Raw genomic sequence first — 15,697 nt, 5'->3', positions numbered from 1 at the left:
CAGGTGCACACTCAGTGTCTTAGGAACAGCTTCCTCCTATCTGCCATCAGATTTCTGAACGGTCCATGAACTCATAAACACTATTTTGCTCTCTTTTTGCACTATTTATGTTCTATTTCTTCAGAATCAGGTTTATTAACATTGGCATGTATCGTGAAATTTGTTAACTTAGCAGCAACACTTCAATATAATAACCCATAATATATAGAAAAAAATAAATGAATCTAACAATCAATTACAGTAAGTACATACATGTAACTTGAACAGAAATAATATATATTTTTAAAAAGTATTCATGGGTTCAATGTCTATTTAGGAATCATATGGCAGAAGGGCAGAAGCTGTTCCTGAATTGCTGAGTGTCTTCAGGCTTCTGTATCTCCTACCTGATGGTAACAATGAGAAGAAGGTGTGCCCTTGGGTGCTGGGGGTACTTAATAATGGACATCACCGTGTTGAGACACCGCTCCCTGAAGATGCCTTGGATATTATGGAGGCTGGTACCAAAGATGAAGCTGACTAATTTTACAACTTCCTGTAGCTTCTTTTGGTCTTACGCAGTAGCCCCCCTACCAGCCAGTGAGGCGGCCTGTTAGAATCCTCTCCATGGTACGTCTATAGAAGTTTTTGAGTGATTTAGATGACAAACCAAATCTCTTCAAACTCTTAATGAAATATAGCCGCTGTCTTGCCTTCATTTTGTTAGGACCAGGTTAGATCCTCAGGGATCTTGACACCCAGGAACTTGAAGTTGCTCACTCTCTCCACTTCTGATCCCTCTATGAGGACTAGTTTGTGTTCCCTCATTTTACCCTTCCTGAAGTCCACAATCAGCTCTTTCGTCTTACTGACAGTGGGTGTAAGGTTGTTGCTGCGACACCACTCAACTAGCTGGTACATCTCACTCCTGTACGCCCTCTCATCTCCATCTGAGATTCTACAAGCTGGAGCTGGAGATGTTATTTAAGATCCACACAGATTGTGGTCTTCCGTTTATAAAGTTGTGGATCTAGTTGAAGATGCTCAGCTTCTGGAGCTTTTCAATCAGAACTGTAGGAATGATGGTGCTGAACACTGAGCTGCAGTCATTAAACAGCATCCCAATGTAGATATTACTATTGTCCAGGTGATCCAAGGCCAGGTGAAGAAGCATCAAGATCACATCTGCCGGAGACTTATTGTGTAATAGGCAAATTTCAGTGGGTCCAGGTCCTTGCTGAGGTAGGAGTTAATTCTAGCCATAACTAACGTCTCAAAGTGCTTCATCACTGCAAACACGAGTGCTACTGGACAACAGTCGCTAAGGCAGCTCACCCAGCTCTTCTTGGGCACTGGTAAGATTGTTGCCCTTTTGAAGCAGGTGGGAACTTCTGACTGAAGCAATGAGATTGAAAATGTCTTTGACCACAGCCACCAATTGGTTGGCCCACGTTTTTAGAGCCCTACCAGATACTCCATTGGGGCTTGTCACCTTGTGAGTGTTCACTTTCTCGCAACCTATAATAATTTTTTATAAATTGCACTGTACTACTGCCACAAAACGACACATTTCATGACATAAACCTGATTCTGATTCCCATTTGTCTGAGTTTGGCCCATATCCCTCCAAATGTTTCCTATCCATGTATTTGTCTGAACATCCTTTAAATGTATCTCTAAATAAATAAATAGATAGACAGATAAACCTGATTCTGATCCTGGCATAACATGGACCAAAGGCAAAGTTTTTGTGGAGGAATTTACATAAGTGAATATTCAAAGTATTTACAGCTGAGGTAAATAAATAGAAGGAAAGGAACATTTGGAAACTTTTGGACCAAATGGCCTCTGTTATTTTAATGGTTCACTTCTAACCCATCCTGACTGTGTTTGACCCAGGGGTACTGAGAATTCCAAGTGTCTAGGCAGACAATTGTATTTTCTTAAAGTAAATGATAAGTGATAGCGTGTCTAAAAATCCAGTTTTTGGCATCACAAGTCCAAACAAAGACTGAAAATCGAGTAAATAAATACCACAAACACATTAAATTTGACCTTCGTAATTTTCCTGCTTTGCCTGCTCGATGGTGAGGACCAATAAAAGATTGGAACATAGGAAAATGAGGGGTTGACTTTATGCAGGGTGTATAAAACCATGAGGGGCATAGATTGTGTGGCGATCTGGTCACCTACTTTCAGGAAAGATATCAACTGGCTTAAAAGTGTGTGGAGAAAATTGACAAGGTGTTGCTGGGACTTGAGGAATTGAGCTACAGGGAAAGATTGAATAGTTAGGACTTTATACCCAGAAGTGCAGGAGAATGCTTCAGGTACAAATCCAAATGTCAAAGACCAAAGTCAGCAAATCCAGATGCAGAGTCCTGATATTTGTCCTGGCCAGAGATGGGTGTTTGAAGGCCCGATGTATACAAGTCTGAAGGTGTGGCATCATCCAGTACCTTTCTTAATTCACTTTCAGTTGACCCTATTACAGGGGTTGTGGATCTCCAATCAATATGTAGTTGTCTCCGCCAATCACAGCCCCACAATACTGGCCCTCCTGTTTTTACCACATACAACACAATGTGGCTTGTTGGTTGTTGCATTTCACTGTTACAAATGCCCTTCTCACAGGGGTAATCTTTTCTCCAGTATAAGTTCTTAGCTGGGTATTTGTAGGCTTCAGTTTAGTATTTTTGAAATGTTGTTCAAACTCATTTTGTGGAATAACTGTCCAACTCCATTTTAATTAAAAATTTGCCATTCACTTCTGGTGTAAGCCATATTGATTGTCTACTGATAGGCTTCATGTTGTAAAACTCCAGGCTACCCAATCCTGTATCACTCTCATCATTATCTTTTTTTTTTCATCTGCAACATGCAGATTAATGCTCATTTGGAAACTGAAACTTGACACTTTATCTTTTTCTCTTCCCCTGTGCAGTCCATTGATTTTTGTCTGCTTGATATGCTCTTTGCATGTGACCCATTTTGTAGAAGACACACAAAGATCTGCATTGGTCTGGTGTATGTGAGCCTTTGCCACGATGGCAACGCACGTTTGGCTAGGCTGATTTCTGTTTAGACATTGCAATCTTATACATGCTCACTTTAATTCCTGACTGCAACTTAATTGCTTCTCTGTCTGCTGTTTCTATTGATACGGCAATTACAACTACTCTTTTAAATCTAAGTTGTACTTCAGCGAGGAGCTATTTTTGAATGCTTTCTTGTAAGATTCCACAAACTAAATGATCTCTCAGAGAATCATTAAGTTAATCACTGAACTGACAACGCTCAGACAATCTCTTCAAGTCAGCCATTTCCTTTTGATCCCAGTTATGAAACCTGAAGTCTTCTATGATCAACAGTGGTTTTATTTCTAAATGTTCCCACATTACTTTCACAATAGCAACAAAGCTCTTTCCAGCTGGTTTGGTTGGAGCAGTTAAATTTCTAAGGAAACTGTAGGCTTTTCTACCTAATGCACTCAGCAAAACTGGCACTAGTTTTTCATTGGCTATTTCAATTGCTTCAAAATACTACTCATTTAGCTCAGTATACATGAGCTATTCAAACACATCCATCTTTCTGATGTCAGCAGCCATTTCTGCTTTTTTTAAAATTTATGATTATTATCACCCAGTAACTACAGTTTATGAACCCGCAAACTCATCAGTTTCCTGCTTTTTTAAAAACTCGAGCATTCCTGTCCCTTTCCAAAGAAGCGTGTGTTATGTTGTTTCTTTTTGCTCGATTGTTTCTCACTGCTGTTTTAAAAACTCAAACGCCTCACTGCGCTTCAACAAGGTGCGTAGTTGTCTTGGGTTCATTTAAAACTTCCTTATTGTCACTGTGATGTTTTGTAACTCCAAGTAGTTGCAAGGAAAAGACTGAAGCCCAGGTGAACAGGCCTTAATTTTATTTTTACTTTAAGCGAGATGCGTATGTATGACGTGGTGGTATCATGACGTATGCCATTTACGTACTTTTACAGATAACCTGCATCAAACAAAATATTTACAATAGGGCTGAAATATTGAATACACAACAGGTATTTTACACAGAGAGTGGTGAGTGTGCAGAAATATGCCACCAGGTGTGTGGAGAAAGAGAAATTGCTTTTAAACTCACAAAAGAGCATAGGCCATCAACCTTCTGCTGTTGATATTTCTGTAGCAGGCAATTTCCTTTTTTACAAGGCTGAGTTGCTAGCTCGACGCTCAACCCAGCACTGATGGAAAGCGTGCATGGGAGCTGGCTGGATTTGAACTCGGGACCTTCCGCCCCAAAGTCCAGCGCTGATGCCACTACGCCACAGCTGGCCAAGGTGTGTGGAATGTGATGGTATTTTACAGAGAGAGTGGTGAGCGTGTGGAACGTGCTACCAAGTGTGTGGAATGTAATGGTAGAGGCAGATACATTAGTGACATTTAAGAGATTCTTGAATAGGCAGATGGATGAATGAAAATGGAGGGCTATGTGGGAGGGAAGGGCAAGATTTATATTAGAGTAGGTTAACAGGTCAGCATAACATTGTGGATTGAAGGGCCTGTACTGTACTGTTATATGTTCTCTACAGAGACAGAAACAGTAAATTTATGGCATGGGAAGAGGTTACTTGGCCCATTGTGTCTGTGCCAGGTAGCCAGTCCTAGCCCACTAGCCACAAAATCCATAGCCCTGCAGGTCGCTGCTCTTCAAGATGTGAAGAGGGATTCTACCTCCAACACACTTTCAGACACTGAGCTCCACATCCCATCACCCTCTACAAGAAAAGATATTTCATCATTTGCTTTTCTCCTTCCAAATACTTCACATCTTTGCTCCCTGGTTTTTAATCCCTCCGTGAAGGGAAGCATTCTTTCAATTTATCCTACCTGGGCCCTTTATACACCTCAAGTAGGTGTCTTCGTGGCCTGCTCTGTCCCAAAGAAAACAGCCTCACCCCATCCAATCCTTCATGTCTGATTCAACTTTCCAGTCCTGGTAGGGAAATCAGGGAAAAGATGAGAACGAGAGAGAATAGTTTATAGGAAATGAAAGGGAATTTCCCTGATGGGATTCCTCAGTGAGTCAGCACAGACTCAAAGGGCTGAGTGGCCTACTTCTAAGTTGTATGAGTATATGAATGTGGCACCACCCTCAGAAATCATTCCTGCACATCCTCTCCAGTGCAATTACATTATTCCTAGAAATGATCATTCAAAAAAACTGCAGATAATGGAACACAGTAGCATTGCGGCTAATGTAACTCTTTCAGTGCCAGTGATTGGGGTTTAATTCCTGCCGCTGTCAGTAAGGTGTTTGTGCGTTCTCCCCGTCGCACTGAATAGCGTGACGCTAACCGCAATGCTACCTTAACACCCTAACTGTTGCTATCTTATCTGCTTCCACCACCTCCCCTGGCAGAAATCAGAAATAATTTAAAACATGAAAGTAATGTAAACTAATTGAACAAAATAAACAGTAGAATTGGAGATCCTGCCAAATTTAAGCTTACTAGAGTCAGAGCGACAGATGTCCTGTGCTGAGAGCCCAAGAAGACCCAGGGGTGCAAACAAACAAACTTCATCCCATTTTTCCAGTCCTCCACCGTTTCACACACAACACGCTGGAGGAGCTCAGCAGGCCAGGCAGCATTTATGCAAAAGAGTAAACAGTTGGCATTTCGGGCCGAGACCCTCCTGACCTGCTGAGTTCCTCCAGCATTTTGTGCGTGCTGCTTTGGATTCCCAGCACCAGCACATTTTCTCATGCGTGTGACCACCATTTCAAAGCCTAGGTATGTAAGTCTACAAGTTACTTCAGTTTGAATAACTGAACAGCTGCATATGGCTGATTATTTTGCGTTCTTGTCCAACTCTACGGGATTCTGTACCGTTCTGTCCAACCTGCTGCGGGAAAGAGCAAGGACAATTTACAAAGATGTTACTAAGGGTTGGGATCCTGAGTTACTGAGGGATGGCTTGGCAGCATCGCAGCTAACGTGACAGTATTACACCACCAGCGATCCGGTTCCATTCTCACCGCTGTTTGTAAGGACCTTGTACATTCTCACCACGACTGTGTGGGTTCCCCCAGTGCGGGTGCTTTGGTTTCCTCCCACATTCCAAAGACGTGGGGTTAGGAGGGTTAATTGGTCACATGCCAGCACAGTGCCATTGGGCCGGAATGGCCTATTACCAAGCTGTATCTCTAAGTGGGCCAGCTAGGACTGTATTCCTTAGGACGTAGGAGGCTCTGCATATACCTTAAATCACAAGGGGCATGGATAGGGTGAGTGCGCACACAGTCTTTGTCCCAGAGAAAGGGTACCTCGAGGGCAGAGATTCAAGGTGAGAGGGAAAAGATCTAATCCATATATCAGACACGTATGCTCGCAGAGTCCTCACCATTGATCCCACACAAATCTCTTTGACCCCATTACCATCAGGCAGAAGGCACCTCCGAATAAGAACAGGACTGTTAGGCTTCCCCCAGGCACCCAGTACACACGATTTATGACAGCACCAGTAGCATTACACTGTTATATATTTAACTACATGTTGTATATGCACCTTTACTCTACTTATACATCTACAGAATGTTTTAAGTTATCTGTTAATATTACTTTATGTGGTGTATGTTTTGTATGTTCTGTGCACCCGATGCACCTTGTTGTTTCCTTTAGCTGTATACACGTGAGCAGTATGGTTGGATGACAATAAGTTTGAACTTGAACTTAAAAGAAACCTAAGCAGCAGCATCTTCAGAGGGTGGTGTGTATATGAGATGGGCAGCCAGAAGAATTGGTCGGGGCAGGAACAATAACAATATTTAAAAGACATTTAGGTAAGTACGTGTGTAGCTAAGAGGATATGGACCGAATGTGGCAGACGCGACTAGCTTAGTTGGGCACCTTGTTCAGCATGGACATGTTGAGCTAAAGTGCCTGTTTCTGTATTGACACTGAAACTCTGCTTAGGCCACACCTGGAGTATTGTTTCACTCTGGTCGTCTCATTATGGGAAGAATGGGGAAGCTTTCAGGAAGGTGCAGAGGAAATTGACCGGGACGCTGCCTGGATTGGACAGCACGATTTATTAGGCTAGACTGAATGAGCTCGGGCTTTTCTCTTTGGAGTGACAGAGAATGAGAAGTGATTTGATAGAGCTGTAGAAGATAATAAGAGACATAGATAAGAGTGGATAGCCAACAGCTTTTCCCAGGGCAAAAACGACTAATATGAGGGGAGATATTTTAAAGGGATTGGAGGATAGTATAGAGACATGTCAGATGTAGATTTTTTTTAACACAGAGAGTGGAGGATGTGTGGAATACAGGTAAGTAGAGGCAGATACATTAGGGAAATTTCAGAAACTCGTAGATAGGCACATGGATGACAGTAAAATGGACAGAAGGGTTAGATTGATCTTAGAGTAGGTTAAGGAGTTGACACAGCATCCTTGGCCAAAGGGCCTATATTGTGCTGTACTATGTTCTGAGACACTTTATGTTAATGATCCACACACGTGGACTCAGTCTCTTTGGAACTCAAACTGCATAGTCTTTTATCTTCTTCAAGTTCTGGGACAAGTAGAGTGGCAATCCTAGAGAGGGTGTAGAGGAGTGTACCTACTCACACACAGGAGCTTTATAAGACATCATAGCTTTAGATCCAACCCTTCTTGAAGTAGGGAACTAGAACATAGAAGAGTACAGCACAATACAGGCCTTTTGGCCCACAATTATGTGCCAACCTTTTAACCTACTCTAAGATCAATCTAATCCTTCCCTTCTACATAGCCCTCCATGTTTCTACCATCCACATGTCTATCTAAGAGTTTCTTAGATGTCCCTACTGCATCTGAATCTTCCACCAAACCTGGCAAGGTGTTCCATTCACCAACCATTCTGTGCAAAAAACTTACCTGATATCCCCTTATACATTCCTCCAATCACCTCAAAATCATGCCCCCTCACTTTAGCCATTTCAACCCTGGAGAAAACTATCTGGCTGTCTCTTATCATCCTGTACACCTCTACCAAGTCGCCTCTCATCTTCCTCTGCTCCAAAGAGAAAAGCCCTAGTTCGCTCAACCTATCTTCATAAGAAATGTTCTCTCGTCCAGGCAGTATCCTGATAAATCTCCTCTGCACCTCCCTAAAGGTTCTACATCCTGTTCTTGATTATTTTTGAATTAACATGTAATCCATTTAAAAATACTTTATAAAACAATCTAAGTAATATTGTTTCCCCACATGAAATGAGATGTGGTTAATTTCATTGCATGCAAGGGTATGTAAGTAAAAGGGGTGAAACAAAATTCAGCCAGTGCAGAATGAGGTGGCGAATCTTTATTTATGACAAATTACAACTAAACGCAGCCAACGGGGTTAAAATACAGAAGAATTGGAACAAAGGTAAACGAATTTAATTCCCTATTAATCTTAAAGAAGTACCTTATATTAGGATTATTGATCAGAATCATAGAAAATTGCAGTGTACAACGAGGCTATGGGCTTTTGAATAGTACTGGCTAAGAGGGTGCTCCTTCCAGTGCTGGGTCTGTAGCTCTGCAGGTCACAGATTGTCTACACGATACAGGGGTGCTTCAGTGTGCTGGAGAGATTTCTGAAAGGGAGTGCGATCTGCTCTGTAAGATCAGCTCCGTCACTGGGGTCTGCTCTGTAAGTTCATCTCTGTGGCTGGGATCTGCTCAGTGAAATCTTCTCAATGACTGCAATCAATTCACTGTCTGATCTGCTTGGCGTGGATCTGTTGTGGGATCCACCCGAGTGTGTGGGATCTGCTCTCTGGGTGGGACCTGCTCAGTCAGTTCAGGGATGGGATCTGCTCAGTGGGTGGGAACTGTTCAGGGGTGGGATCTTCTCAGTCAATGGGATCTGCTCAGCTGTGGCTAGGCAACTCTGGTGTCTGCCAGCAAGTTGTGGGTCTGCCTTTCCCCTGGGATGCTAAACCAAGGCCCATTGGTCTTTTGGAATGGAACAAATCCCAGATCAATGAAAGTAAAGTTCTCCTCAGGCTCTGGAACAGGTGGAGGGATGAACACAGCCCACTCTCCCAGTAGACATGTGGAACCTTGTACGAACGTGGTCGTGCAGTTGTTCAACACAGGAATCCAAGACAGAAATTTTCAATTACTACCTGCACAAGTGCTACAATCAATACTATTTCTATAAACGTTCATTAACCACTTCCCTCCTGCTGTGTTTAAATTGATGGCTATCGTTCCCAGATTGCAAAGGAAATATAGCTTACAAAAGTTTGTAGATGCACCACGGAAAGCGTCTGATCCAGACATATCACTGCTTGGTATGGCAATTGCTCTGACAGAGAGGGCAAGAAAATGCAGAGTTCTGGTCACAGCTTTGCACATCATGGGAACCAGCCTCCCTTCTATGGACCCTGTCTAATCTTCTCACTGCCTCAGTAAAACAGTCAACGTAAAGCAGTGTCTTTATTTGTGTGCAGCTTTTGATTGATTCTATTGCACAGTGGATTCCGGTTGATCAGTTAACCAGGGCAGCCGCTTATTTGGGACAACTCTTGAAGAACAAAAACTAATCGAGGAAATAGTTGGGATTCACTTTGTTTATTTGGGACGTTGTGCCACTTAGTTGGAACAGAGAGTGCTGCCAAACACTTCCTAACTAGCGTCATTCCTATGCACATCATGTGGCTGTTAGACACTACAACTTGCTTAGAGCATACGGATTTTAAATAGCGTCATATGTGCGCTTGTGTTCAAAAAGCAGCGATTTTTGACACAGATAGGTGGTGAAAGATAAGCAGTAAGACAATTCAAAACTGCTTTGCTCACTGTGGTTTCAAGCATTCAGGTTTGGAGATGCCAGAAATGGCCGGGAGTGAAAATGAAACAATTTCACTACTTCTACAAGTTAGGAACTACAAAGAATTTAAAGCTATCGACAACCATCTTGAATGTTACAATGAAAATGAAGATTTGGAAGATGCAAGCATGGATAGACACAGAGTGATTAAGGATAGTCAGCATGGCTTTGTGTGTAGTAGGTCGTGTCTAACCAATCTTATACCTTTTCAAGGAAGTTACCAGGAAAGTTGATGAAGGCAAGGCAGAGGATGTTGTCTACATGACTCTAGCAAAGCATTTGACAAGGTACTGCATGGAAGGTTGCTCAAGAAGGTTCAGTCATTCGGCATTCAAAATGAGGTAGTAATTTGGACTAGACGTTTGCTTTGTGAGAGAAGACAGAGAGTGGTTGTAGATGGATGCCCCTCTGACTAGAGGCCTGTGACTAGTGGAGTGCCACAAGGATTGGTGATGGGGCCCATTGTTTTTTGTCACCTATATCATTAAACTGGATGCTAATGTGGTTAACTGGATAAGCAAATTTTCAGATAACACCGAAGTGGGACTGTAGTGGACAGTGAGGAAGGCTATCATGGCTTGCAGCAGGATCTGGACCAGCTGGGAAAATGGGCTGAAAAATGGCAGATGGAATTTAATGCAGACAAATATGAGGTGTTGTACTTCAGTAGGGCCGACCAGGGTAGGTCTTACACAGTGAACGGTCGGGCACTGAGGAGTGTGCTTGGACACAGGGATCTGTGAATACAGGTCCATAATTCACTGAAAGTGGCATCACAGATTGATGGGGTCTTAAAGAAAGCTTTCGGCACATTGGCCTTCATAAATCAAAGTACTGAGTATGTTGAAGTTGTTCAATAAGACATCATTAAGGCCTAATTTGGAGTATTCAGTGCAGCTTTGGTCACCTTCCCACGGGAAAGATGCTAATGAGGTTGAAAGAGTAGCGAGAAAACTTACAAGGATGTTGCTGGGTCTGGACCTGAATTACAAGGAATAGTTGAATAGGTTAGGACTGAGGGGAGATTTGATAGAGTTATACTTAATTATAAGGGGTATAGATAGGGTAAATGCAAGAAGGCTTTTTTTCCCACTGAGGTTGGGTGGGGCAACTAGAGGTTATGGGTTAAGGATGAAAGGTGAAAAGTTTACTGTGAACATAAGGGGAAACTTCTTCACTCAGAATATTGTGAGAGAGTGGAAAGAGCTGAATGCACAATGATGCATCTAAGCTCAATTTCAACGTTTAAGAGATGTCTGGATAGGTAACAAAGGTGAAGGGTCCAACATGTCCCAGCCCATTAAATGCAAAAAACTTTCAGGTGTCCCCAGCTCAGAGAAGATCTGATAGAAGTTCATGGTCTTTCTTTCATACTTCAACTCTCTCTAGTCCAGATTTGTAACGTTCAAATGGAACAGAAATAGATCTTCTGAGTTTGAAGGTGTGGGGCAGGCCAGCATGTGACAGTTGTACACTGTGTGTTCCAGGTGCTAGGTAGAAAGGAACGGTGACTTCAGCTCAAGGCTAATCCTCTCAGGACCCTAAGTGCTTTACTGACAGCAATGATGGATCTCCTACCCCAGTGACCTAGGAGACCACCGGTCCTCGTGATTCCTGCCCATACCCGGGACTCATCACCTATACGAACCTCCAGCCTAGAACTGGTCTACGACTGAGGATCGCTGGTCTTGTCAGCACTTGCAGTATGACTTTGGGGATCGCTGACATTCGACTGCAGACTCAAGCTCCTACCCGGCCATTCCATTACCCCTGCCCTGTAACTACCCCTCATCCTTGTTTGCTGTTATTGTTTTGTTGCTTGCTGTGTCTTGTGTTGCTCTGCCTCGCAATGTGGGTGTGCTGTGTTGGTTTCCTAAATTCCATTACCGACCTCCAATTCCAATTCTGATTCATTTATGTACATGTGATAAGTAAATGAATCTGAATCTAAAGTCACTGATGGAAAGTAGGCAAATTTGAACAAAGCAATGGGATTAATATCCTGTTATTTCAGACCTGTTTACAGAAATAAATATTGATTCTATTGGGTAGAAAGTTACACTCAGTGGCCACTTTATTAGACCCACCTAATAGGTACACTGACATCTTCTGCTGCTATAGTCCATCCGCTTCAAAGTTCAGAGAGGCTGTTCTGCACACGCTGTTGTGTAGCACATGGTTATTTGAGTTATTGTCACCTTCCTGTCAGATTGAACTAGTCTGGCCAGTCTCCTTTGATGCCTCTCATTAACAAGGACATTTTCGCAGACAGAACTGCAGCTCACCAGATGTTTTTGTTTCTCGCACCATTCTCAGTAATCTCAAGAGACTGTGTGCATGTGAAAGCCCCAGGAGATCAGCAGTTTCTGAGATACTCAAACCACCTCAAACCACAATGATCACTTAGATCACATTTCTTCCCCACTTTGACTCTTGGTTTGAACAACAACTGAACCTCTTGACCATGTCTGGATGCTTTTATGCATTGAGCTGCTGCCACGTGATTGGCTGATAAGATAGTTGCATCACTGAGCAGGTGTGGAGGTGAACCTAGTAAAGTGGACACGGTTTGTAAGTTTGACAGTTTTGGGGGCCTGTGTTGAACACTGATCCCACCAGCAAACCTCTCTCTGAGCACAACACACTCCTTGTAATGAACAGATTTCACTCTGAGTCCATCTCCTTCATCATGAGCAGATACCCTGTCACGGAGAAGATCTTCTCTCACAGCAGACCCCCTCCCACGGAGTAATCTACATGCCAAGTAGATCCCTCTCACAATGAACAGTTTCTCCCTGGCAGATTTTAACGAGTTGCTTCGCTGTCTGGTACGGAGACGGCAGTGTGCAGGATTGGGAAAAGCTGCCAAGGGTTGTAAACTTAGCCAGCTCCACCATGAGCACTAGCCTCCCTTCAAAAGGCGAGGCCTCAAGAAGGTGGCATCCATCATCAAGGACCTTACCGCCTCTCATTACTACCTTGAGGAAGGAAGTACAGGAGCTTGAAGACCAAGACACAACACTTTAGGAAGTTTCTTCCCTTCCACCATCAGATTTCTGAATGGTCCATGAACACTGCCTCACTATCTTCCCTTCTTTCTCTCTTCCTTCCTTATTGCGACTGATAGTATTTTTATATATTGCACTGCACTGCTGACACAGAACAACATATTTTCAAACATATGTCAGCGATACTAAACCTGATTATGCTTCTTTCACTTCCCGTTGACGCCCACTGAGGTGAACGTTTGGGGATTTGGTGAATTCAGTCTCAATTCACTTTAACTTCCCCACAACTACCCCACCCCACCCCAGCACTGAGGCTTTATAAAGCATTGGTCACATTACACTTGGAATATCGTGAGCAGCTTTGGGTACCTTATAGAAGAAAGGATCTACTGGCATTGGAGAGTATCCAAAGGAGGTTCACAAGAACGATCTTGGGAATGAAAGGGTTAATGTATCATGGTTTCAGACCTACACTTGCTGGAATTTAGAAGGATGAGGGGGGTCTCTTTGAAACCTAACCAATATTGAAAGGACTAAATAGAGTGGACTGGAAAGGATGTTTCCTAGAGTGGGAGGAGTCCGGGACCAGAGGGATGTCCCTTTAGAACAGAGATGAGGAGGAATTTCTTTAGCAGGAGTGATGAATCTGGGGAAGTCGTTGCCACAGATGGCTGTGGTAGCTAAGTCACTGGGTATATTTAAAGCAAAGGTTGACAGATTCTTGATTAGTCAGGCGTCAAAGGTTGTGGGAAAAGACGGGAGAATGGTGTTGAGCGGGATGTTAAATCAGCCAACACACACAACATGCTGGAGGAACTCAGCAGGCCAGGCAGCATCTATGGAAAAAAGTACGTTTTGGCCCGAAACGTCAACTGTACTTTTTTTCCATAGATGCTGCCTGGCCTGCCGAGTTCCTCCAGCACTTTGCGTGTGTCGCTCGAACTTCCAGCATCGGCAGATTTTCTCTTGTTTGTGTTAAATCAGCCATGATGAAATGGAGAAGGAAACGCGACGGGCCGAATAGACTAATTCTGCTCCTACGTCTTATGGGCGTATGGGTTCATTACTTGCGGTTTACCCTCGGCACCGAGCGGGGTCTGGGGAAGGGGAGGCGGATACAGTATCTTGTTACCTATGGTGGACACCACGGTGCCCACAAAGTAGAAGGAGCCAGCGAAGTCCCAGCGGGGTCGGGTCTCGTCCACTCGCACTCCGGCCATGCCGGCTTCCTCGTAGTGCCCCAGGAAGGCGCTGAGCTCCAGCCGGCTGATGTTGTACCTCCGGCTGAAGTTCTCCCTCCGCTGCGCCCACCGGCGCTGCGATTCCAGCTCCTTGTCCCGCTCGATAGCCGAGAAGACGGCGGCGCCGCACACCAGGTACACGCCGATCAGCAACGCCAGAAGCACGAAGCGAGCATTGTCCTCGTTGGGGCAAAAGCAGCCCTTGCGGGTAGCCATCACCCCGGCCACTGGCGGAGCACAGCAAGACTCAACCGAATGTTTTAACTCGCCCGGGCAGTTGAAGGCTCCACGTTTACCTGGTCCTGTTGATCCTCAATACAACGCAGTCATTACTAAAACTGCCCCATTCTGAACTGACTCTTCTTATCTCAGTCGGTAGCTTGGATGGAAATCTGGGTAAACATGAGTGTTGGGCCGAATGGCCTATTTCCGTGCTGTACGAACAAACGCGCCGTTCTGGCGGAAGATCATGGACCCAAGCCCTCCACTCTGTTTCTCTCTCCACGGGCGCTGACCGACGCGCTGTGTCTCCCCAACATTTTGTGTTTTTCTCGGTCCCGGGTCCCGGGTCCCGGGTCCCAGCCCCGGACACAGCTTTTCCCTCTGACCACCGCTCCCCTCTCTGCCGAAATCACCGCTCCATTTTGCCAACCCAAACCGAAGCTGGCGATAACCGCTCTCCCTCCGAGCTTAATTTGACAATCTCGGCACCAGTTACGCTACGACCAGGGCACAACCTTCTCAGCCGCAATGGGTACACACACCTTCCAGACACTTCCCGGGATACTCCAGGCTCAGTTTTCCACGCATCGAAGCTTCTATGTCACAGTCTGCGCTGTCTCAGGTGTTGTTAACGAGGTCTCTCCTTATAAAATTCCTTGCTGAGATCTCCTAGAATTTCCTAGTGGTTCCCGAGATTACAGACTGAACCCGCCGCCTCGGTGTGGTCACAGTAGTTCTCCGGAAGACTACAGGAACATTTTCTGATCCGCTCTTCTACGCGCCGGAGATAAAATTAAACACGAGCTCCTCCTCTCGAAACTGACGCGGCTTCACACACTCGGTCTCAGCCCCTGCCCCACACAGGCGGCGGCGACCCGCAGCGCTGCTGTCCCCACCGTTCCTCGCCCTGGCTGTGAGAGCAGAGAGTGGGGAGAGAGGAGGGACGAGGGGTGGGGTGGGGAAAAGGGGAGGGGGAGAAGGCGGCAGGGGGTCAGGAGTGAGGGGAGGGGGAGAAGGCGGCAAGGGGTCAGGAGTAAGGGAAGGAGGGAAAGGGGAAGGGAGAGGAGAAGGCACTGAGGAGAAGGAAGAGGGGAGAGAGAAAGATGATGGGGAGAGGGCGTGAGGAGGGAAGTAGATGTGTATTGAGGTGATTTGGGGTGGAGGTTGTGTGTGGGGGGTTGGGGCATGGAGGGAGAGGCTGTGAGAGGTACAAGGGAAGTGGGGATGGTGGTGTGGAGGGGTATGAGTGATGGAGAGGCTGGGGGCGGCGTCGATGTCTATGATGTGAGTGCGGGGAGGTGTCAGGGTAGGGGTGAGGTTTCAAGTGGGTTCCTCCTGTTTTCTTCCCCCACTACTGGTCTGCCTCAACAGGGGAGGATGGAGATTTTA

General features: G+C 44.9%; 1 protein-coding gene across 1 annotated transcript in view; it reads right to left on the bottom strand.

The window, feature by feature from the left end:
- kcnk13a (potassium channel, subfamily K, member 13a) overlaps positions 1 to 15,013 on the bottom strand; it is a 37,827-nt gene extending 22,814 nt beyond the window's left edge. The window contains exon 1 of the mRNA XM_063059245.1: positions 13,978 to 15,013. Coding sequence (XP_062915315.1) covers positions 13,978 to 14,302 — 325 coding nt within the window. The 5' untranslated portion in view covers positions 14,303 to 15,013. The remainder of the gene's footprint in view (positions 1 to 13,977) is intronic.
- Between the last annotated feature and the right edge of the window lie 684 nt (positions 15,014 to 15,697).

The sequence above is a fragment of the Mobula hypostoma genome, chromosome 1, assembly GCF_963921235.1.
Source record: "Mobula hypostoma chromosome 1, sMobHyp1.1, whole genome shotgun sequence".
NCBI lineage: Eukaryota > Metazoa > Chordata > Chondrichthyes > Myliobatiformes > Myliobatidae > Mobula > Mobula hypostoma.
This window is presented reverse-complemented; position numbering and strand designations above follow the sequence as displayed.